The sequence below is a fragment of the Uloborus diversus genome, chromosome 2 (genome assembly GCF_026930045.1).
Source record: "Uloborus diversus isolate 005 chromosome 2, Udiv.v.3.1, whole genome shotgun sequence".
In the NCBI taxonomy this organism is placed as follows: domain Eukaryota; kingdom Metazoa; phylum Arthropoda; class Arachnida; order Araneae; family Uloboridae; genus Uloborus; species Uloborus diversus.
Window position 1 is genome coordinate 132800906 of NC_072732.1, and position 25191 is coordinate 132826096.

Here is a 25191-nt window from a genome sequence, read left to right on the forward strand (position 1 = left end):
TCCAATTTTAATCAATATTTTGGCATAAATTCAACAATGTGAAAAGGGAAAAATTAAAAAAAATACATTAAAAAATGCTTGCAAAAATTATTTAAAAATATCTATAAAAACCTTTAATTTTTCTGCATCAGATAAAATTTGTTCCAATGTTCCAAGGTAATTAGAACATGAAATACAATTGTTTTAACTAATTTCATGCCAAAATTTAGGTGAGCCTTCAATTGGAAATTCATTGCTGATCAGACCATTGTTGAACAAAACTTTTATTCAAATGCATCTCAAATTTTCAAAGCAATATAAATATGATTTCCGCAAACATACATCGATGACTCACAATAGCTTTCCATTGGAGTGCCCTTGTCTTAACTTGAAGATATTGCCTCGCACTCGTTTTATAAATAATTTCAATTCAACTTTTACGAAAAGAAGTAATTGCAATTTTGCCTGATAATTCTCCAACATAAGACTAAAAAACAGAAAAATAAAATAATAGTTTAAAAAACTAAAAAAACACGCTTTCGTAGCAAAATGAACTAAAAAGTGAAAAATAATCTTTGAATGATAGTAGTTGACCAATCACTTAATTTTAATGTAATACAAAAAAGCGTGGGGTGCTTCTTATCAGTTGTCTTGAATTTCTGCCATTTGTTGTCCAAGCAAAAATGTAAATAGACAGCAAGCACCCCAAGCTTTTTGTATTACATTAAAATTAAGTGATTGGTCAACTACTATCATCTGAAGATTATTTTTCACTTTTTAGTTCATTTTGCTACGAAAGCTTGTTTTTTTAGTTTTTTAAACTATTATTTCATTAACTGTTATCCTTTTAAAGTATTGATTATCTTTCCAAACACAGCCATCCACATTTTATTGTTATACCTACGTTTAAGCAAGAACTTCTTTGTACACAACATTTTTAGTTTTTTTTTCCTGTGCTAAAATTATTAAGCTACTTGATGACTTTGGGGCAAGCTACATAATTGGCCGTGTGAAAAAAAAGTCTTCTCTTAAATCGATCCCTGCTACTTTTAATGTCTGTCCTAGTGACTTGTTAACAGTTATTGCAAAGCAAACTTTTACAGGAAACTGCACTCTTTTAAATTCAAAAGGATAGTCCGCCTGTGATGATGTTTTTAAAAATTTCGTTTCTAGTTTTGAAAAAACGAAAGCAAAAGACAGAAACATTATTATTTGACTTGAGAAAAGCCTCGAAGAATCACGTGAGAAACAAAAACAATATCAAATTTAAAATTCGCTATCGACCAAAAGTTGAGATGAAGTACTGAATAATGATCTGAATGGAGGAAAGCCTCCGAAAATAAGGGATTTAAATTTCAATGACAGGTTTTAATTTCACAGAAATTAAGGTGTTTTAATTAATTTCTCCTGAACTAATTGATATTTCTAAAAATCCTTTCTTAGTGGATACTTTCGTAATCATGTGGACATGCCTGCCAAATTTCAAGTCTGAGACTTCAGCGGTATTGGCTGTGCGTTGATATATATATATATATATATATATATATATATATATATATATATATATATATATATATATATATATATATATATATATATATATATATATATATATATAAATCAATGTCCTGAGATAACATATATACATATATATATATATATATATATATATATATCAACGCACAGCCGAAACCGCTGAAGCTTCAGACTTGAAATTTGGCAGACATGTCCGCATGATTACGAAAGTAACCAATAAGAAAGGATTTTTCGAAATCTCAATTAGTTCGGGAGAAATTAATTAAAACCCCTTAATTTCTGCGAAATTAAAACCTGTCATTGAAATTCAAATCCTTTATTTTCGAAGGCTTTCCTCCATTCAAATCATTATTCAGTACTTTATCTCAACTTTTGGTCGTAGCGAACTATAAATTTGATATTGTTTTTGTTTCTCACGTGATTCTTCGAGGCTTTTCTCAAGTCAAATCATAATGTTTCTGTCTTTCGCTTTCGTTTTTTCAAAACTAGAAACGAAGTTTTTAAGAACATCATCACAGGTGGACTATCCTTTTGAATTTAGAAGAGTGCAGTTTCCTGTTAAAGTTTGCTTTGCAATAACCATTAATAAGTCACAAGGACAGACATTAAAAGTAGCAGGGATCGATTTAAGAGAAGACTTTTTTTTCACACGGCCAATGTTATGTAGCTTGCTCCAAAGTCAGTTCATCAAGCAGCTTAATAATTTTAGCACCTGAAAAAAAAAAAAAAAAAAAAAAAAAAAAACTAAAAATGTTGTATACAAAGAAGTTCTTGCTTAAACATAGGTATAACAATAAAATGTGGATGACCTGTGTTTGCAAAGATAATCAATACTTTAAAAGGATCGTTAGTAACAGTTAATGATCAGTTAAGGACAAGGGCATATATATATAAGGAGTTCAGGGACCCCGGGATCCTCCCCAAATTAGAAAAAGTTATAGGTAATCAGTAGTTATTATAGGGGATTTTCGAAACTAGGTGCACCAAGCACTGTTAACATCTTCTAATTCCATTACCCGAGCAATGCCGGGTACGGGAATGCTAGTATATATATATGTATATATGTATATATGTATATATATTATCTCAGGACATTGATTTCTATATATTAAATTTAGAATATGTCTATTATATTGCGAAGTAACTTCAATAGTATACTGATTCCCGCTGAAAGAAAGAATTGTTGAAGCACTAGAAGTTTAGGAAATAGTTATATCTAAAAGGAAAACTCATCATAGCAGAAAAAAACGTAACTGTGATTAACATTTGGTTTACTGTTGCTATCGCAATTTGCAAAATTACCAGCAGTTGATTAATTCAAAATTTTAAATGATGTGTCATACTTAAATGTACAAAAGCAAACTTTTTATTTTGTTGCAATAGGTCTTTAGACACAGGTCTTAGTTTTTCTTTCACTGTCTTAAGCTGTCTCAGGGGGGGGGGGGGGGGGAGTATGGGGCGAAGCCCCAAAAGTACCCCTGCAGTACTTACAGTAAATTAAGTGCTGCAGAAGCCTGCAGCGTCGCCGAGCAAGCCGCTGTAGGCGGCGACGTTCATACTGCACAGCAGGCAGCGGCAAGAATGCAGAGAGGTCGAGCCGGGCGCCGAAGGTGGCTAGTGCTTCATAAAAAAAATTGACTTGGATTTACTTGAGATCTCACAACTTGTGACGGCGGAAGCGAGACTTGTATTTTTGTACATTTTATGTTTTGGTGGGATTTTTACTTTTTCCTCGTCATTCAGAAAGACTCCTCTCAACTGAGCGTTTGCCAATTCTATATCAACTGCAGGTATACAGTAAAGTGGAACACTTTGAGCACTTTCAAAAAGTTTCGTCAAAAGTGCATATTTGCCTGTCAAACGTTGCCAAAATAAGTATTGCTGAAATTTAACTATTTTACTCTTAAACAAATAAGCTATTAAATAGGACTAAAAGTTTCATTTAAATGAAAAAATATTAGCCAATTAGTTGAATTAAGCTATTAAGAGATATACTGTCGTGTGCAGGTAAACGGCAGTATCTGCAGGAATGAGTTTTCTAGATATTTGAAGAAACGCGTTTTGGATTCAATACCAACACTACTGAAATGCTGGAATTAGACGTCTTTTTTCGCGTCTTTTTTTCAGCGGAAACCAAATAAGAGAGCTTGTACAAAAAAGATAACGTACAATGGATGACAAAAATGCAAAAAAAAAAAAAAAAAAGAAACATGAAAAATTTGCAGTTACTGCCCTTTACCAGCACACGGCAGTATAATAAAGTAATCCGAAAACAATACAAAAAAAAAAAAAAAGAAACGATAACAAAAGAGATTTTTCGACGTATTGAATTCAAATCATGCTTTTCGCAATCACGAGTGCGCGCGTGTGTGTGATATAGACCTTACCGCCCAGCAGAAGCAGATTCCGGTGGAGAGTTCATCTCGTGGAGACGGTGCTCGCTGTAGGAGCAGCATCGAAGGGACCGATGGACGGTGGTGTCCCTATCCAAAAATCAAAAGTCGTGGACGTCAATCAACGGCAGAATGAAAACAATAAGCAATTCATGGTTGCTCAGAAAAAAACCCCTAAGTCATTAACTAGCATGAAAGGTCCATTAAGATGGAAAACTAATGTATGAGGAGCAAAACTGGCAACAGCTATTTAAGCAATGGGATTTTTTTTTTTTTTTTGCCATTGGCATGTATTCCACTTTATGATAATGCTCACAAAAATCCACTTTAGTAGCACATACACACAAAAATCAGTAACAGCTTGAAACCTGAAACCGCAAGGAGTCTGACCACCGATAAGATGGAAGGGCAAAGATCCGGTTTACAAGCGGAAATGGACGCTTCTATTAGTTTTCATAGCGATGCCAGCTTTTGCAGATGTATGTTAACCTCTAAATTAAATAGAGTCACATTGAAATTAACGGACCACTTGTATTAAGTTTAAACTTTTGCCCATAATTCAGATAGACCAACGCCCTCTTAATACCTTAGTTTTAAGGGGGCGTTGTATAGACTCTCTTAACTAGATGTTTGCCAATTCCATTTTATCCGTGGGCAGACTGTACATACATTGAAAAGACCAGAATGATAAGATTATCGTCAAAATTTGGCGATTGCGCCAAAACCTCAATTATTGAAATTTCCCCTTCGAGTTGAATCGTTACCGTCGCAACACACGTGTGTTGTGACGATATAATCTTCTTCTTTACTAATAATAAAGCAGAAAGTCTCTCTGTCCGGAGGATGTCTGGATGTCTGTAGGATGTCTGTAGGATATCTGTAGGATGTCTGTGACGCGCATAGCGCCTAAACCGTTCGACCGATTTTCATGAAATTTGGCACAAAGTTAGTTTGTAGCATGGGGGTGTGCACCTCGAAGCGATTTTTTGAAAATTCGATGTGGTTCGTTTTTTATTCCAATTTTAAGAAAAAAACTATCATAAATTACGAAATTATCGTAACATGGGCACAAGCCAATTGGCAAGGTACGAAATTATCATAACGTGGAACTGTAACGTCGGTACAAGCCAATTGGCGAGAAAATTCACCATACATTATTTGTAAATATACAAGCGAACCAAAAGACCTTTAATTTTTCTATTACGGGCGAAGCCGTGCGGGTGCCACTAGTTACTAATAATAAAGCTTAAAGTCTCTCTGTCCGGAGGATGTCTATAGGATGTCTGTGACGCGCATAGCGCCTAGACCGTTCGGCCGATTTTCATGAAATTTGGCACAAAGTTAGTTTGTAGCACGGGGGTGCGCACCTCGAAGCGATTTTTCGAAAATTCGATTTTGTTCTTTTTCTATTTCAATTTTAAGAACATTACGGAATTATCATGGCGTGGAACGGGAGAGCGAATGAACATAGTCAATTGGCGAGAAATTCATCATCCATTATTTGTAAATATACAGGTGAACCGAATGACCTTTTGATTTTCAACTACGGGCAAAGCCGTGCGGGTTTCCACTAGTGTTTCTATAAAGTGTATGATCTGTTTCTAGTAAATGAAGATAGCAAACAATCGCATTTTTTTTTTATATTACGCATCGTTATTCCTAATTTTATCTTTAAAACTGATTAAAAAATATGATATTGGATAAAGATTTGAGTTAAATGTACAAAAGCCTTATAGTTGAGCTTCTTTATCTTCTTTACTAATAATAAAGCGGAAAGTCTCTCTGTCCGGAGGATGTCTGGATGTCTGTAGGATGTCTGTGACGCGCATAGCGCCTAAACCGTTCGGCCGATTTTCATGAAATTTGGCACAAAGTTAGTATGTAGCATGGGGATGTGCACCTCGAAGCGATTTTTCGAAAATTCGATGTGGTTCTTTTTCTATTCCAATTTTAAGGAAAAAAAAAATAAGATGGACGAGTAAATTACGAAATTATCATAACGTGGAACCGTAACATGGGCACAAGCCAATTGGCGAGATACGAAATTATCATATCGTGGAACCGTAAGATGAGTACAAGCCAACTGGCGAGAAAATTCACCATACATTATTTGTAAATATACAGACGAACCAAAAGACCTTTTGATTTTTCCATTACGGGCAACTCCGTGCGGGTATCACTAGTTACTAATAATAAAGCTCAAAGTCTCTTTGTCTGGATGTCTGTAGGATGTCTGGATCTCTGTGACGCGCATAGCGACTAGACCGTTTGGCCGATTTTCATGAAATTTGGCACAAAGTTAGTTTGTAGCATGGGGGTGTGCACCTCGAAGCGATTTTTCGAAAATAAGATTTTGTTCTTTTTCTATTTCAATTTTAAGAACATTTTCCTGAGCAAAATTTTCATTTGCTGTACGAGTGAATTACGAAATTATCATGACGTGGGATGGGAGAGCGAATGAACATAGCCAATTGGCGAGAAATTCGTCATCCATTATTTGTAAATATACAGGCGAACCGAATGACCTTTTAATTTCCAACTACGGGCAAAGCCGTGCAGGTACCACTAGTTCCAAATAAAGTACAACATTAAAATAATATAGTTATATGTTTAGAAAATTAAGCTTAATTAACTGATTCAAGCTTGTATTGATTTTTCAATGCAGAGTAAAAGTCCCATACATGCAAACACATGCTGATAAAAGCCTTTAAGTATAAGAATTCTCGTGTTTCTCTTGGTTTCCAAGACGACGAAACATTTCATCACTGTAACTGTCATTCATTTCCTGGTGAGATGGAGTCTTCTTCTGAAAATATGTCACTGGTTTACAATAAGAAGAGAAACGAAAAAAAATACTCTGAATGCAATGTATTCAATCATATGATGAGCTATGAAATTTTTGAACAAAGCAATGGTTTCAGCATCTGAAATGAGAAAGCAAGATAATAGGTAAGTTTGAATTCATTTCTGTTATGTTTATTTTATTTCTTTCCATTTTCGACGAATCTAAAATACGCACGGATGCATTTAATGAAAGAAAATGTAGAAGGTAATGTTGCTGAGGAACTTGACTCTGTCTAGGAAGCTGAAATTGAAGTTTTTTGTTGGAAGACCCTTTTTATCGCCAAATTAGGAGACGAAAGTTACTAATAGTATTTCCAAGTTTAATGTGCAAACACTTTTGTGAAAACTATAACTAGTGTATTTAAATTAAAGAATGTATCCCCTCCTCTTTTTTCTTGACGCTTGTTTAGGCGGAAGGAAGGTAACGTAGTCTCTTAACAAGATTGACGAAAAAATAATGGTGTGGGCCGAATATTTTGCATTTTAATAGCACTTTTACTGATATTTAATGCTTCTATTTACTCTTTAATGTTTTTTGTGGCCTAATTTATTTATTTGACTCAGTTTTGGCATTTTAATTGAATGCTTGGTATGGATTGGCGCCAAAGTTTCTTAAACTCGCCACGACCACGTTACTGTAAGTCTGCCCTTGCTAACAGAGGACATTTTTTTTTTTTACAATTATTAAAAAATAACTTTTTTTATGACGCCTGATAGTGGCTAATTAAAAATATTCCCTTCTCAGACAATAATTAGTGCTTTGGGTGTATTTTGAAAAACAAACTCTTCATTTTATGAAACCGTTATGTTCTTTTTCTGGCCCATTGATTATATTGAATGCTTAAATTTTATAATGCTTTTTCCGTTCCTGAAGACTTTTTTATAATGTCACAAAAATCACACTGTATGTGCACCAGAGTTAAATTGCTAGATAACATGTGTCCTCACTATTCAAATTTTGATTTTTTGGAAAGCTTCAAATAGAGTTTATGCAGTTTCTCTACTTCTTTGATGATGTAGAACGGCACTTTAATATTTTATGATCGGTATATATATATATAGGGGAAGGTTGCCGTCAATGAACCCGTTATATGACTGGATTTCGAAGATATTTTCCCCATCCAAATTTTCTCTGGCACGAAATCAGTTTTTGTGTCTTCTTTTGCCTCAAAACTGTCCAATGCAGAGTCTTCAAAGAGCTTGAATCAATACATCATATTGTTAAACGTCCAAATAAAACTTCCACTGTTCACTTACTAATGATTGACTTTTACATTTTATTTGTACATGCTTTGAATATTACTAAACAACTAAATGGGAGCATTGACTTGAAAGAGTGCATTTTCAAGTACAATTCCCCATATTTAAAGTTTCACTATGAATCGTCACAGCAGGGACAACTATGAGAACATTCAAAATGACGCAGTTGCTATTGTTGAACCACTAGGTGTTTCTATGAATGAACCAGCTAACAAAGTGGTTAATTCATGGAATCTTACAAATATTATTAAAGTTTCATATCAATTATCTTCAATAATTGATCAATTTTTTTTAAATAAGTGTGATAATGAAGAAAGAATATTTTTTAAATAAGTTTTGGAAACTCCCCTCAGTTATTATATCTTCAACTTAAAAAACCTATGCAGTCGATTCAGTATTTGTTAAAGTTAATTATAATGTTCGTTTGTTGTTCGAGAAAAATACCAAAATAAGTAAAATTAAGCCAGTGGATAACTAAGGGCATGCAACATGCTATAGCAAAATCATTGTCGTCAAGTAAAATCTTTATCGATCAAAATTTAAGAACTTATTAATGCAATAGATTTGTATTAATGATAATTCTTTAAAATGTAATCTTTTATTACTATCTTTTCAATTTTAAAGGCATTGGTTCGCATCTTAAATATTTAAGAAGGTATAATTACGGGAATTTTTTTAGGAAGATGTTTTCTAATACTCTTGTCCATAATAATAAGAATATGCTTGAGACTACTCTCAAGAATAGTCCTCCAAAAGGTGTTTAGCGGGAATTTGACACCTTATATACAGGTAGTTATCAAAATAATGGGAACACCTGTAAATAAAAGGGACATTTTTGAATGTGCTTCGTACGTAATAAAGAATAAAACTAGATATCTGGGTTTTTTTTTCGAAATAAATAGTAATGTACATATTCTTGTATAGTATATGGTGGATTAACTGAAGTTCCGGATTTTTTTCAAGCGCGTGAAATATCGCAAATATCGGACCTCTCAAATTTTAAAAGAGGCCAAATTGTTGGAGCGCGTCTAGCTAAAGCAAGTCTATCTGAAACATCTCAACTTTTTGGTGTTTCTAGAGGTACAGTACAAAGTCATGACAGCATACACGTAGCGCGGTAAGAGAAGCTCGGCAAAGCAAAATAGTGGACTCAAAAGTAAGCTTAGTGAAAGAAACCGACGGATTGTTATGTCTAAAAAGCGAACAATATCAGCAAAAATGACCAGAGAACTCAATCACCATCTGGATTCACCAGTGTGAGTGATTAGAGTCCGAAGGCAGAGTAGCGATTCCCAACACACTTGTCACAGATTGTTTCCATTATTTTTATAACTACCTTTATTGCTCAATCTATTTTCGTAAATGAGACATTTTTACGCATAAATTTGTACTTTGTTTCCGAAATTGGAAACTTAAATGCTTTTATTTTGCATATATTCGAATATAGGGAACCATTACGCATCCTAATATGAGGCAATGATAAGCAAAGGGATGCAAGCGGACATTTTTGAAGTTTTGAGTAAAACGCGTATAAAGATCAGATCATAGGTATAGGCTTTCATTGAAATTTTTTTCTGAATCAAGCTGTATACCGGAATCTACCAGGGTTACTAGTACTATATCTTGCCCCAAGATAGAGGGGGGGGGGGGTCACCTTCCATTTCTACTGGTTATCTCCAAATCTTTAATTTTGCTACTTGCATCCCTTTGCTTCTCACTGCCTCATATGAAGTATCGGCTTTCGAAAGAGTTTTCTTGCATTTAAAAACGAGCTGATGTGTGCATCACATGACTTATTTTTACACCAATTTAATGTCATTTCCCTATTATTGCGATTTTAATGTGATTCTCTCTCTAACTCTCTAAATATCACCAACAATGGCCACATTGAAACCAGATTTAAAAAAAAAAAATCAAATACCAAATTTGTCGCCAAGTTGGCGACAAAACTTGGCAACCAAATACTGGCGATATATCGCCAAGTGTCCGCCAAATTATAACACCTTTTGAGTTTGCACCGAAATTAACAATGAATTCCTCCCAAAAAGGTGCAAAAGACCCCTTTAGAAACACTCGAATGCAACCAAAAAAGGAGGTGCACAACTCGACACCACTAGGAGCCTACGTACTAAATTTCAACTTTCTAGGACATACCGTTCTTGAGTTATGCGACATACATACACACATACGCACATACATACGTACATACAGACGTCACGAGAAAACCTGTTGTAATTAACTCGGGAAAAATCAAAATGGATATTTCGGGCGTCTATATGTTCTTAGGTACATATGTACGTGTGGTCGGGTCGAAAAAAAAAACTCAACATTCACTTGAGGATGAGCAAAATGGAAATGAAGGCCGATTTTTGAGTGAAAATTTTTTCGCGAATACAATACTTCCTTTTTTGTAAAAGGAAGTGAAAATGATTTGAACGTGTTGCTCGTGTGTGTTATACTCAAATGTATTAGAATTAAAAGACAAATTTAATTTTCCGGGAACGTAGGGCAAATATCTGTACCTCAGAGCCAGAAGGACGTGTCCAACAGTTACGATTTTCTGATTGTTAGTGCATTTTATATAGAAGTCTATCCTACATCGAGCCATGTGAACGTAATTCTTTTAAAAAATCCTTTTCAATATTTTACCAGGGTTAATAGAGTACGCTTCCTATCCTTTGCATGCGCCAGAAAAAAGTTTTTCCTCTCTACTATAAAAATTATCTAATGTGACTTACGTTCCTCTGACTCTGAGGTACAGATATATGTGTAAAAATGTTGCAGTCGTACAAATGGATAGAACAATGATACATTTGTATTCTGTTTTAGGAAATAAATGCCCCCTATAATGGCTGAAGATACATTTAAACGCAGAGACACTCCAAAGAAAGCGAAAATGCCAGTCATATTATTCAGAAATCAGTTTGAGAATATGATAGAAAACTCTCAGCTGCTTGAGCATGAAAAGTCTCTTGAAGACGTGAAGAAATATCAGAGGAAGGCGCAGCAAGCTTCAGCGAAGATTTTGTCAACTGCCGTTGCAAACAAAAAGGAACTGGGCAGTGATTTAAGAGAAAGACAGCATAAAATGGAAGAGAAAAGCGCCCACCAAGACTTAAAGACGGAAGCTGCAAGAGAGGCCAGGAGAAATTACGTGCTGGATATTGCATACAAGCGTCTGTTTGAAGAGACGGACAGGGTTAAAACGTTCAAAGCGGCAAAGAATTACGCTGAGATGTTGAAAGACAGAGATGAACAGATGAAAGCCAAAGAAAGTTTACAAGATGGCTTTGCTAAGTACAACGCGAAGTTCGTAGTTGAGATGTTGAGGGACATGGACCAACATCGAGACGAACAGAAAGAAAAGGCAGAGAAGGTAAAGCGGAATAAAATGAAAAATGCGGAAAACTGGATGAAACAACGGAATGAGGTTTGTATTTTATTTTTAAACAGTTATAATGAAAATAGATATAGTTATTGTAAAAAGCACGACCTAATTTAATACTTGTTTTAAAAATTTTGAAAACCGACTTGCAGTGCAATAAATCTGGATGCTGGCACGCTGGCAGTGATGTATTTACCATGACACAATTGTGAGGGATATCCAAAACTGCGTATGAAAATATTTTTACATTAGACAAAGGGACCCCCAGAAGGGCATTGCGACAACCCCTCAAATATGTAAATCTGCCACTGGATGTTGGAACATATTAACATATTAGGTATGAACATATTAGCAAATACCGAACAGCTCAGTCACAGTATTCAGAAATGAAGAAATGAACGCTTTGCCCCTGTTTTGAAGGACCACTCTATAGCACATTGATAGTCTCTCTCACACTCTCTCTCTATCTCTCTAAGACTTCATTTGTTGACAAAAAGAACATGTCTGCTTGTCAAAGTGTTGATATCTCCGATGCAGTGCTTCCATGCGTGTGTTTCACCACTCAGATCGGCATTTTTTGGATACTTATCTAGCTCGTAAGGAATTTTAGGAAAATGTAACTCACTTTATGGGATTTTCAAATATTATTTCATATTAAGGTGAAACTAATTTTAAATGGTTGTGAATATATATTTCAGTTAAATATTATAAATCTGTAAATTTCTGTCTGTGGAAGGTAGTTTTTTGCTGCAGTTTGGGCAAAGTATCTCACAAATAAGATCCTAATCTCAATGAAAGCAGTTTCTGGATGCTGTAACTGAACTTCTCGGTATTTTCTTGCATGTAGGGGCATTTATGATCTAGTATTTTTTCCTTTCAAAAGCTCTTTTTTTTTCAATTAACTTTTGAATGGAAAAATTTGTTATGTGAAAAATAAAGATAAATATATATAAAGTAAATAAATATGCGATAAAAAATTGTCTCATTTGTTTTGTTCTAAACCAAAAATGGTTATCATAAAATCTTAGACTGTAGATAAAGGATAGTAAAACTATTGAAGTTTTCAAGTGAAGTTTTTTTTATAGAAGTTACGGGGGTGGTGGGAGGTAGATTGATTTAAAAACAATCCTTATATGTACACATAACACTTGCCTTGTGAGAATTGGTAAAACATTTTGCGCTATTAGTTCTGGGATTCTTTTTCTTTTCTCTTCTGGTTGTACCCCTGAAATTTTTGACCGAGTGAAGCTAGGTCCAATTTATATTCGACCGCATAGCATTTTGATTGCTTGTCTAAATTTGAGTTAATGTGCTTCATGTTTTTTGCTGCTTCAGTTCTTCATGAAATTGAAAATTGATTTCTTGAAGAAAATTGCTAACGACATGTGAATGAGCGCAGAATAAACTCTGTGTGAAAAATTGTTTAGGAAGGTTATTATTTTATCGGATTCCTCAGAAAAATAGCTCTCAGCATGACATACGAACCCATTCTACAAATTAAAAAAATATAGTAATTAGGTTCACCTTTCACTGGTTACTATTGGTTTAAAAGTTAGTATTAGAAATACACTTTGCCAGTAAATTAACCTCATTCATAGTTATATATATATAAAAAAAAAAAACGATAAATTTTGCAATGTACTGATATTTTTATGCGTATTTTTTAAAATATAATCATTTAAAAGACTTTTCTTTGTTTAGGCTCATAGAAAAGAACAGGAGAAAAAGTGGGAGCACCTTAGAGATGGATATTTAGTTCGTGATGTTGCTAAAACGTACGAAGAGGAAGTTAAGAATAAAGTCGAGAAAGTAAAAAGTACAGAAATGAAGCACAAAAATTCTCTTGATGAACAAATAGCAATGAAACAAAAGCTTTTGAACATGATGGATAAACTTGATGATGCAGAAGAGCAGAGAAGGAAACTTTTTAACGATACCAAAAGGGAAATAAAACTTCAGCATCAACAGGTAAAAGCAGAATTAGACGAGAAAAAGGATGGGTTAAGGAAATACGTGGCGGAAACGTTGAGAGATGAGAAGGCAAGTATCAAGGCGAAAGAAGAAGAAATTCTTCAAAAAGCAATTCGAGAGAAGGAAGCGAAGAGAAAGGAAGACATCGCCATAAAACGGATTGATCGCCAAGAAGCAATGGATTCCATTCAAAAGTTCTATGAGAATGAGCTGGAATCAAAACAGAGAAGAAAGTTAGAGGAGAGGAGGACGGCATTTAGAGAAAGACGGCAGATTATTGATAAAGTTGAACAGTTGAAGAAAACAGAGGACGATGTCGTACAGAAGCGCCAAGATCTAAAGGACGAAGCTAGACACCTTCAGTTGCATCAAATAGCCAAAAAGAATGAAGTTAAAAAAAGAGAGGAGATGGAAAAAATACGAGAATATATGGGCCATATGAGAAGTTTGGACCAAGAAGAGGAGATGTTTCAGAAGTATGCCCAAGCTGAGATTGCGGATTGCGAGTCGAGAGGATTGGACACTAGAGCCATGAGAAAGATAGCCAAGCCTGGCATCGAATGTGGCAAAGGACCTTTGTTCGAAAAACGTGGCCAAATACGTCCAAAATATTACGCATCAGTGGCTAATCCGGATGATTTGCCGCATACAAAGAAGATTCAGAAGAAAATTGATACTAAGTCCAGACTTGGATTTATGCTTCCGTGATTTCTTAAACGGACTTTTGTAATCCATAACAACATTAATCCATTATATATGCACAATTTGTTGAAGCAAAACGCTACGGAACTATGTTTTCAGTCTAAAACAATTTGCTTCAACTGTTTAACTTTCCGATTTAACTGTATTTATTTTCAAGAATTATATATTGCAAGTTTATCTCTAGCAGTTGCAAAACATCTTTAAAAGTTAAAATAATATGGGCAAGATTTTTGTAGTTCGAAAAATGAGTAAAATCTCAAGCAGAATTGCATTTTTGACCATTATATTATTTGTACTTGATTTTGTCATGGGTAATTTATAGGTTCTATTTCTTTTTGTTTAATAGATTTTTTTTAAATGTACAAACTAAATAATTAAATAATTTAAAAAAATTCTTTCAAAAAGTTGACTAATGAATTATTAATGTCATTTACCTGTAAAACTTAAATATCATGAACAAAAAGAGCAATTTTACGTATTTACTTTATTTTTTTGCCTCTTCGCACTGCAGATTTAAAATGCCATTACAGCACGAATAAATACGGTCCTTGCTACACCGGTGTATGCTAACAGCGGTTTTCCAATGAATTCTTATTCTTTGGCCTATTGAAGACAGGCCAACTGATACACCTGTGACATTATTCTCAAAGTTCCTGTTAAAAATCCAAAATGTGTTTTACATATTTGAAGCAAACTTTTAAATTTTGTAAAATTAAACTAACTTGATTTTGTTATGGTTTATTTGTAAGTTCTATTTTTTATTGCAAATAATTTTTTAAAAATGTAAAAACTAACAAATTAAATAATTTTAAAAGTTAACTGATGAATTATTATTGTTATTATTTATTTTTGAAACATTGTGTATCATGAACAAAAGAGCTTTATTACGTGTTTGCTTTATTTTTTAAACACTTTTCCTTACAGATTTAAATGCTACTGGGCGATTCTCGAAAAAATGTCCCGTGAATATCGCTAAGGTTTTCATTTTTTCCAGCTAGCCAAAGCCTTCAAAAAATAGTGCTGTTGAGGAATAATACATGCTTTAATATACTATCAAAGCATAACAGTTAATCCCATATTTAGTTAATAGTTACTTGAATAAAATAAAAAACTTAGCGTTATGCACGGGACATTTTTTTCAAGAATCACCCTACTGCAGCTTGCAGCACAAACAAATAAGGTCCATGCTGCACCAGTATATGTTAAAAGTCAATGTATTTTTGCTCTTTCACACATTGAAGACAAGCTGTCACATGCCAGTGACATGATTCTGAAAGTCCCAGATTAAAATTCGAAAGACGTTTTACAAATTTGAAGCGAACATTTAAATTTTCATTCAGTTAAACTACCTATTGAGATTTGTTCTAGTTTTTAATTATTTTTTACAGAAATTTCGGCTACACAAGTTTTTTCAATAACTTTATCGAAGAAAGTCAAGTATTGGAAATTTGTCTATTTTAGGGAAAATGTAATAAAATACGATATAACAAAATGATTGTGTAATTTAAACTAACAAACGAAAGCAAACTATCTATTAATAATGTAACTCAACAATATGGAAGTCAATAATTTTAATCACGATTAGATCTATTGATTTAAACAATTGTTTTAAAATTCATTTTTGATAAAAATAATTTTTAATTATGTACTGGAACTCATTTTGTAGCTATTAATAAATTGAAATGCGCAACTTCTTAACTTCATACTTTAAAATGAAATTTTTTTATAAGATTTTAAATTTTACTTTAGATTTTTCCCTCTTTCGTCAGTTGTACTATTCTAGTTTGTTTTCCTTTGGAAACATTTTATTTGCTTCTATTTTTTCCAATTATACATTTTTTACATGCTGGATTTAGGCATTAGTCTCAGATAAAAAATACCTAAACATTCTGTATTTCTGCTTTAGCCCTGGCTAATGGGCGGTAATTTACTGAATATACCTAAACATTGTTTAACATTTTTAAGGAAAACATTTTCTTATGTTCCTATCTCGCATCTGGTACTTAATTAAACAAGACACAAGAAAAAATAGTTTAAAATAACTGTTTAACTTTTTATAGTTTAGCTCTGCTGAATGCTAAAGCTCGTGGTGCAACAAGTGTGTAATTATGATCTTTTACAGTTATTGTAATTGAATTGCTTTTTGTTAAAAAGGCGTAAGTCAACACTGTTTGTAAGTTGTTTTACGCCATTTCAACAAAAACTGATTCAAAAATACAGTTGATATGTCGGAACCATAAACGACAATGTAGCCCTATATTTTTTAAAAATGTATAAGAGTTTTCAAGGTAGTTTCTTCAGCTAAATACTACTAAACTCACTGGCCAATGAATTAAGGGCCCAAGGTCAATACTTTATTGAACCTTCTTTTGCACGGATAACTGCTTTCGTTCGTTTGAGCATCAAATCTACCAGCTCCTTGAGTGTATTTCAGATTATTTTTCACTTTTTAGTTCATTTTGCTACGAAAACGTGTTTTTCTAGTTTTTTAAACTATTATTTTATTTTCTTCTTTTTAGTTCAACTTGTTTTACGAAAAAATATTCATTTCAACATTGTTCAAAATCTTTTATATTCATGAAATTTGCCCAAAAAAAGTGACTAAAGGTTTTGGGTGGCATTCGAAACGTGGTCTCTCGAACTCCAAAAAGAGCAACTGTACCCCTTAAAGTGTAATAGCCGAGCTCTAAAAACATTCAACTTCGCTGATAAATTGCCTGTGGAGTAATTGTATAATCCATCTAATCCATCTCAGTCATCGATGTATGTGTGCGGAAATCATATCTACATTACTTTGAAAATTTGAGATGCATTTGAATAAAAGTTTTGCTCAACAATGGTCTGATCAGCAATGAATTTCCAATTGAAGGCTCACCTAAATTTTGGCATGAAATTAATTAAAAACAATTATATTTCATGTTCTAATTACCTTGGAACATTGGAACAAATTTTGTCTGATGTAGAAAAATTAAAGGTTTCTGTAGATATTTTTAAATAATTTTTGCGAGCATTTTTTAATGTATTTTTAAAAAATTTTCCTTTTTCACATTGTTGGATTTATGCCAAAATATTGATTAAAATTGGAGGAAACTAATAATTAAAAAAGTTTATCAATTAATTTGATTATAGAATATTGCATTGTCATCGGGTCTGAGGTCGCGTGCCAAATTTCAAAAGAATTCGATCGCAGGAAGTGGGCAAAATTTGAGCTGCAAGATTCCGTTACAAGATACATACATACATACATACATACAGGTGAAGCTAATAATAAAAGCGTGTTAAAATGGTTTATTCAGGCACAAAAATGAAATTAAATTAAAACTAAAACCTTTGTTGTACGCATTTGCTTTTTCACCTGGTCAAACAATGTTAAATTTCAACATTTTAAAAGTGGTTTTTGCTTCTTAAACTATTTAGTTTTTTTACATTTGTTTTCAGTCATAATTATTTAAAAATTATTCACTTCATCCTTATATTTTTCAGAATTGCCCTATATTTTGGCCGCAATCTGGAAGCTTGTACCAAGGAAACATCAAAATTGAACATTTATCTTCAGAGCCAGAATATTTTGCTGGAGTTTTAATTAGAAAATTTCGAATAAAAAATCCTAAAGGGGTGAGTGGATTGATGGGCTGCACAAGCTCAATGCAAAATATTCATATTTATACCATGTTTTAATATTTACATAGGTTTTAATAAACTTAATTTTCATTTTTAGCACTATTATCATCGTTAAGCTCAACGATATTTAATCCATTTGTAGATTCAACCATTTTATTATATTCTAAAAGAAAGATATAATAGGCTTGTAGTAACTGTAATAAAAAAAATAAATATATTTGACAGGAATTAATCTAGTTTTATATACTGTAGTACTTCTGTTATTACAGCATGTCAGGACACGAATTCACAAAATTTTCTCATCCATACGCAGGCCGCTATACTACGCGTCGCTAGTCAAATGCAAGCGCCATACGTCACAAGCATGTCGAGGTGATCGGTGACGCGAACCCATATGTTTCCCTTACCAAATATCGCTCAGCGCGGCTGAAGACGTTTTCACATCAAATAAATAAATAAATAAAAATACAGCTTCGTAAAATAAATCTGATGTCATCAGATCGCTTCCTTGTACGCTTATTATGTTATCGGTGTCTTTTAATAATTGAAAACAATAGGTGCGTACTTATGTAAGTGCAATAGAAGCAATTCCTTTTGAAGGGATATTTCTTACACTGTTTCCTATAGCATTGAAACTAGGTTAAATGTTTGAAATGAAGATGTCAAGTTAAAAGAAAAATTGGAAAGTTTAGTCAGACTTTTAGATCCGAAATTACAACTCCAGAAACTACATGAAACTTGAAAAATGTACAAAAATACAATGTAAGAGTGCCTGAGAATGAGCAGGGAAACATTAAAAAAAAAAACTAATAGTAAAAAATTAATTGCTGCTGCTTTTCTAACAAATTGAAAAAAAAAAGGTAAAAATCTCGTTAAACTAAATATCGAACTTATTTTGGATAAATGAGTAGTGTAAAACAGTGTGAACAGTGAAACTCATTTTACTATTTAATGAAGAAATTTAAAGTTCTATTTCGTTCTAATTCCACAGAAAAGTCGCACAGTGAAGACATTTCACCTTTATGGATGGCGGAAAGAAGAGTTTGTTCCCCCCAACGTCGATACAATAGTGTCACTTATTGCAAAGATCGACAAGTGGACAAGAAAGAATACTCCTTCACCAATTATTGTCACGTGCTAGTAAGCAGTTTTTTTTTCTTCTTTTTTTGCTATTTCATTGGCTACCCAGCATAATATATGAAGCGCTAAAGACAGCAAATAGGGAAAATGTACGAGTTCTCTTTCAGACATTTTTTTTTTATTATTTCACAGTACAACAGGGGTGTTTCCTACAGTCAAAGGTACCACTTTTAGTCACTGAAATTGATAAAATAAGCAAAAAAAAAAAATCAACACAGAACCAGAAAATACATTTCTTTTCCCAACATTTAATTTTCAATTAATTTATTAAAATGTCATATTTCTAAAATAATGTTTCATCATGTGACGTCACAAGTGAAGAAAGCCATCTTGAATCGAAGCGCATGGTTGTCTTTTCTGACAAGATATCGCCTTTTAGTGATTAGGATTAAAATTATCTTTATCTCTTCGTATTATCAAAGAAGTGTGTTTTTGAGTGCTTGTCTGTATGCTAAACCGAGCCTAAACTAGCTATGAAATTTAGGTTTCTGCACATAGTCCGGAAACTGGATTTTTTTCACTTATAAACCGAAATCTTAAAATTTAATCCAAAAAATATTTTGTCCTTTTTTGACTTTTTTCTTGCGTCTTGCATTGTTTCTGATGATTGTTGGAAAAAATTCAATGCACGATTATGAAAAATAAACAACTCAAACACCAAGAAGTAAATGGGTGTAAAAGTCAAAAATAAAACTTTGTCAACAATTTGTATACCAATAGTAGGTGAAACTCTCAATCTATTTTGTGGCAAGGGATGGTAATGGTAGCCTTGGCAGGTTCTGCTATATAGCAGGATTTAAATAAGTTTTTCAATGGAAAAACTCCTGTGGTTTTAACTTTACACGCGTTTCTCTCATAACTTTATTTTTGAAAATTACACCCATTTTTGCTTCTCACTGATTAATTGTTATTAAAGTAGTGCTTGTTTTGAATTTCTAATATTACTGATATTTAATTTTGAGAAAGTTTAAAGAAAAATCATTTGTCCCAAAAAACCTTTATAAAAAAACTACTTATATGCAATTTTGTTTTAGTTATGTTTGAAATACTGGTATGGTAACAGTTTCAGCATTTATACTTCATTTAAAGCCAGATAAGTTAAAAAAAGATAACTAATTTTTAAGGATTTTTATTAGTTTTTACTTATTTTTTATTAACTAGCTCAGAGATTTTATTCGTAATATACGCTTTTCTCTTTTCACTTTGTTTGATTTCAAATTCGTTTACAGATACCACGCATGCTTTTTACGTTTATTGTCGCAGTTACCGAAGTTTATATTACTTGCAGCATTAGCATTTCATTTTCATTCATGTAAAACTTTAAGAACATGTTTATTTGAGATTATGTGTTTGGAATGAAACATTGTTCAATGTTATATGAACTTCGTGTTGTGTTCTGAGTTTAATAGCTACAAGTTTCATTTTAAATACATTAATTTTTTATTTCACTGATAACGATTGTTTGTTAAGTGGGATCTGGGCAAAATTGTAGAAAACGTAAAGTGGCTTTTTCACAATAATGTTTGCGACTGTGATCACTTTCTAAAAGAAAGTAATAATAATAATGTTTGTCATTTTAGGATCGATTATACATTATAAAAAAATATGTTTAGCATCTTAATTTATTTACTTATAAATTAACTATGATGTAAAACGTAAAAATATTTAGAAGTCTAAAATAAGTTGGATAAAGCTGGAGACACACTTTGTAGCATTTGTTTCCCCTTTAATTGACTTCTGTGTTAAGAAAGAAAAAATCCGCTCTTTTCGAAAGTCTTTTTCAAAAACGTGTCATTTTACAATTTATTAAAGTTAAAGTTGCGAGTTAAGGTCTGAAAGCGTTTTGCAATAGCTGACAGTCTTAGATCCGGTTTAGTTTGACCTATCCTCATCGAGTTTTCTCTTAAGTTATGCATAAAACTGTGGATAATAAAGTAACAAAAGCGATAGTAAAGGTTGGCTAAGCAAAGGCTGTCATATCATAGTGTTGTCGCCGTTTGATGCTTCAATAATTGAGTAATTCTACAGATTTGCTGCAGGTATCTCTGAATTTTGCAGCAATCTGAGAATTTTCTGCAGGTTTTTGAAATTAGAAGTATATTTTAGAATTTCCTTCAAATGAAGCAGTTCGGCTCACAACTCGACGTTTTCGTTGCAAAAAGATTATGTGATGTCTTTTCAAAATTCTGCAAGAAACTTGCAGAGATTTTGCAAATTTCTAGAAAGTTTCAACAACCCTACACCATTGTGTTTGTAATATTTTTTTCCTTTCCAATGGGGCTGCATAAGAGACCCACCTCAAGAGGCGTCTGGGCCCTAACCAGACCTAGTGCGCTCCCCAACAATGCATCAGTTTTTCGTGTGTCACCATTAAGGTGCTGATGCAGACACAGTAGTGTTTTTGACGCCCAGTTTCCACCAGATGGAGGCAACTGGGCTCTCATTTGATGCGAAAATTCACTAGGAATTTACTGTAGCAGAGGGATATTCTAAGCCAAACGAATGCCCAAGGAATCTTTTACATGCCGCATAATCATACGACATGAGCGTTGAAGATTTTCTGCATCTCGAAAATCCACCGACTGGCCTCCCAGGTCGGAACTTGGGTCCCCAGGCGTAGAAGGCCAGCGCCTAACCATCACACCACCGGCCGGCTTGTGTTTGTAATATTCTTATCCACATTTTTAAATGCAATTCACAAGGAAACTCGAAGAGAGTAGTTCAACCCTAAGTCAAATCCGAAATTTGATGATTGGCATTGATTTTGTAATTTTCTGGCTTTTCACATTCCTCATCCAAATTCTCACTTCAAAACATTTAGTTTCTTGTTTTTGTTTCTAGCAATGGTTGTAGAGCGTCTGGGTTTTACTGTGCTGCTGCTTACATAGCTGGACAAATCCATGACACACGGCAGGCTGACGTGGTGCAGGCCGTACGAACAGTTAGATTGCACAGACCATCATTTATTCCTACAGTAGTAAGTATTTTCATTATTACTTTTCTCCTTCACTCCACATGTTTTACTATTAAAATTCACATTTCGCTATTGTCGTATTGACAATGCTTAGCTTCACCTAGTTACACTTACAAATATGTCACTTTCTAGATAGAAGCAGCGACTAAACGGGATTTTGATAATTCTGTAAGTAAATTAATCAGTAAAAGCCATAAAACAAGAATTTTTACCGAAGAAAACATCAAATGCGGGAAAAATTCCACTTTCGTAAATAAAGCAAAAATACCAAAATGAGAAAAGAAAATGTAAGAATTATACGTCCTTGAAATAATGCCTTGAATATTCAACGGCATATTGAGAGATTTTCATCATATTGGTATATCTTAGTATCCGTTGCTACTAAGTCTCAGTTCTGATAGAAATAAAAATTTAATATAGTAAATTAGTTTTGCATTATATTAATACTTCCACTCAATATCTAGATTCATTTCCGTTCAAGTTTTATCTGTACAGTAAAACTAAGCGGGAAAAAAAGCGTAGGCCCAATATAAAAAAAAAAAAAAAAGATTTACTTCTGCTGCAAATTATTTCTTTCCCTTCCAACATGAAGGGGTAAGAAGTACCAACATTTTCTGCGTCTGGTTTGGGGGGAAAGGGGGACGAGAAAAATCTTCTTTTTTAAAAAATGTTTCTATTAGTTTAAAAAAAAATCAAAAATAGCAAACACCACGCACTATAAAATTAAATAAATACATTCTAATGAACAAAATGATAATTAGCAGGGGTGTCTACTAGGAGAGGGGGGTCCATGCTGCAGACTACGGGTCCATGCGGAATTGGACTTTTTAAGAGGGTTATTTTAGAGGTATTTCTCTCTTTTATAGGGGAGGAGGGGAGGGGACCTTGTCACTCGCATTCTAAAATCCGCGATTGCGAAGATTTTCTCGGACAAATTTCTTTTAATTTAAAGTTCTCCGAAACAGTTTAAAATGCCGTGGAATGATATACTATTGTCAGAAGGCTCATCTTAAACTGATTTAAGCGAGCTTAGTAACCAGTTTAGTTGTGAGTGGAGTCATTTAACTGTTTAGTATGCTGGGCAGTCAAAAGTTTAACCTCTTTGAAGCCCAACAAATTGCCCAAATTTAATGAAAGTACTCTTCCTTCTCAAGTAATTTACTTCAACTTTTCCTTGAGCTTTTGCTTCAGTATCCAAGACCAAACACACAGAAACACACGCTGACACGTCAAACCTATAACCTCCTTCTTTTTTGCATCGGGGGTTGAAAATGAACATTTGAAGTTCCTAGTACAAATCTTTACTAATAATCAAAATGAAATTATGTGTGTCTGGATCTCTGGATCTCTGTTATGCGCATAGCGCCTCGATCGTTCGGCTGATTTTCATGAAATTTGGCACAAAACTAGTTCGTAGCATAGCGGTGAACATCTCGAAGCGATTTTTCGAAAACTCAATTTTTTTCTTCTTCTATTCCAATTTTAAGAACATTTTAAAGAGCAAATTATCACAACGTGGAAGATTAAATTATCATAACATGTAAGATTAAATTATCATAGCATGTAAGATTAAATTATCATAATATGTAAGATTAAATTATCATAATATGTAAGATTAAATTATCATAACATGGACGAGTAAATTATCATAACGTGGGCCCATAAAATGGGCGGACAAATAGACATAGAAATTGGCGAGACGTTTATCATCCATTAATATACAGGCGCACCAAAATGACCTTTTAGTTTTCTACTACGGGAAAAGCTGTGCGGCTACCACTAGTAATAAAAAAAACACCAATTAGTCGGCAAAATATGTTAGTGGTGAGCTTGACTTGTGCTGTTCTTCTCTTAAAAGCACCAGGCTCTACAGAAAAATATTTGGGCTATTGGAAGAAACTAATGTTAAGTGGTGTTAGGACTTTTAACACAGCATGTATGAATACAATTTTCGGCAAACCACTGTACCACTTGGCTAATTTGAAGGGGTCAGAATTTCCTACCCTCCTCCTAAATACGCCAATGAGGCTCTATGGAATAAAATTATCAATAGTGCTCTTATGATGGTTATTATGGTACCAGCAGTGAAAATATATCATTAATATAATAGTAATGATGATTATAATGAAAATAATAACAATAATAATGATCAATGTACTTTTTCATTTCAGGATCAATATAGGTGGCTATATGAGCTAGCTTGTTTTCTGGTATCTGAGAAGATATTGAAATAACTAATTTTGTTGGACTAAATACTAGCAAATAGATGTAAATCAGCGGCATTTTGTTTCATTGTGAAAAACATCTTCCAGTATTACGCTATTAAACCACCGAAATATCAAATTGTTTTCAGCCTCACATTATTTTCAAAATTATTTTTTACATTTGTTAGATTTTATAAACGTTTATGTCTAATAAACTAATTTTTTTCAATAATGTTTGCTGTCATTTAAAAGAAGAAAGTAGATATTTTGAAAAGCATGAGCTTTAATTTAACATTGAGAAAATCGAATAGCATACAACATTTGATGCACACCGAAGGTATATTATTCGCAACTCCAACAAACTATAGGGGGCACTGCAGCCACCGTCTAATGGCGGATGAAAAAGGTAAAACAAACGCACGCCGTAGCGTAGAAAATGCTAATAAGCCAAGTAATTTTTGTTTGTATGCATGACTTTTTTGTTTTATTCTTTTTAAATTAATTTTCAAAGTCTTGTGGATATTCTGGCCCATGTAAAAAGAAATGAGAATTCAAGAAGCATTACTAAACATTAGAAATTAATACAAATTCCGTAGTTCGTAGTTGTAAGCAGCCATTTCCACGATGTTGAATTCGAAATTCATCAATTCTTGATGAAATTGCATTTTTATTGTAGCCATATGAACACTATAAATATTTCATGTAAATAAGCCTTTGTTTATCAGTGTTATCAAAAGAGGAAGATGAAAGTTCTTTGTTTTGTTTGACTAGCGCTAATTGTTTTACATTCGGTTTCGTATGTTTCTAATTTCTAAATTATGATTTAATTTTGTCATGCATCAACAATAAAATTTTCACGGATACATTGCGGTAGTTTTCTTTTTAATTGATCTTCCATTATTTCTTTAAACTTATCGAATTCTGTTATCTTTCTACCATTTTAATCCACACATGATAAAAGATAAAAATGGTTTACAACTGACATGCAAAATCTCACCAAGCAAATGTTCTTTGCTCGCACAATACTAAAACTATAACCCTAAACTATAATCGCACTATTTTGGCGATAAAAATTCTCAGAGTTAAACATTTTTCATTCCGTTCTACGATAATACTGCATGCTATCCTTCTTTTGAGCTTAAGATTAAGAGAAAAAAAACTTTATTCTTACAAATTCACACA

The 25191-nt window shown here is 33.2% G+C and overlaps 1 protein-coding gene across 2 annotated transcripts in view; it reads left to right on the top strand.

The window, feature by feature from the left end:
• LOC129216036 (receptor-type tyrosine-protein phosphatase mu-like) overlaps positions 1 to 24716 on the top strand; it is a 79216-nt gene extending 54500 nt beyond the window's left edge. Inside the window, exons 15-18 of one of the 2 annotated variants that reach the window (XM_054850182.1) lie at positions 17554 to 17685; positions 18683 to 18831; positions 21673 to 21808; positions 23977 to 24716. In XM_054850182.1, coding sequence (XP_054706157.1) covers positions 17554 to 17685; positions 18683 to 18831; positions 21673 to 21808; positions 23977 to 24039 — 480 coding nt within the window. In that variant the 3' untranslated portion in view covers positions 24040 to 24716. The remainder of the gene's footprint in view (positions 1 to 17553; positions 17686 to 18682; positions 18832 to 21672; positions 21809 to 23976) is intronic. The other variant, XM_054850181.1, reaches the window with a different exon arrangement.
• The last annotated feature ends 475 nt before the right edge of the window (positions 24717 to 25191 follow it).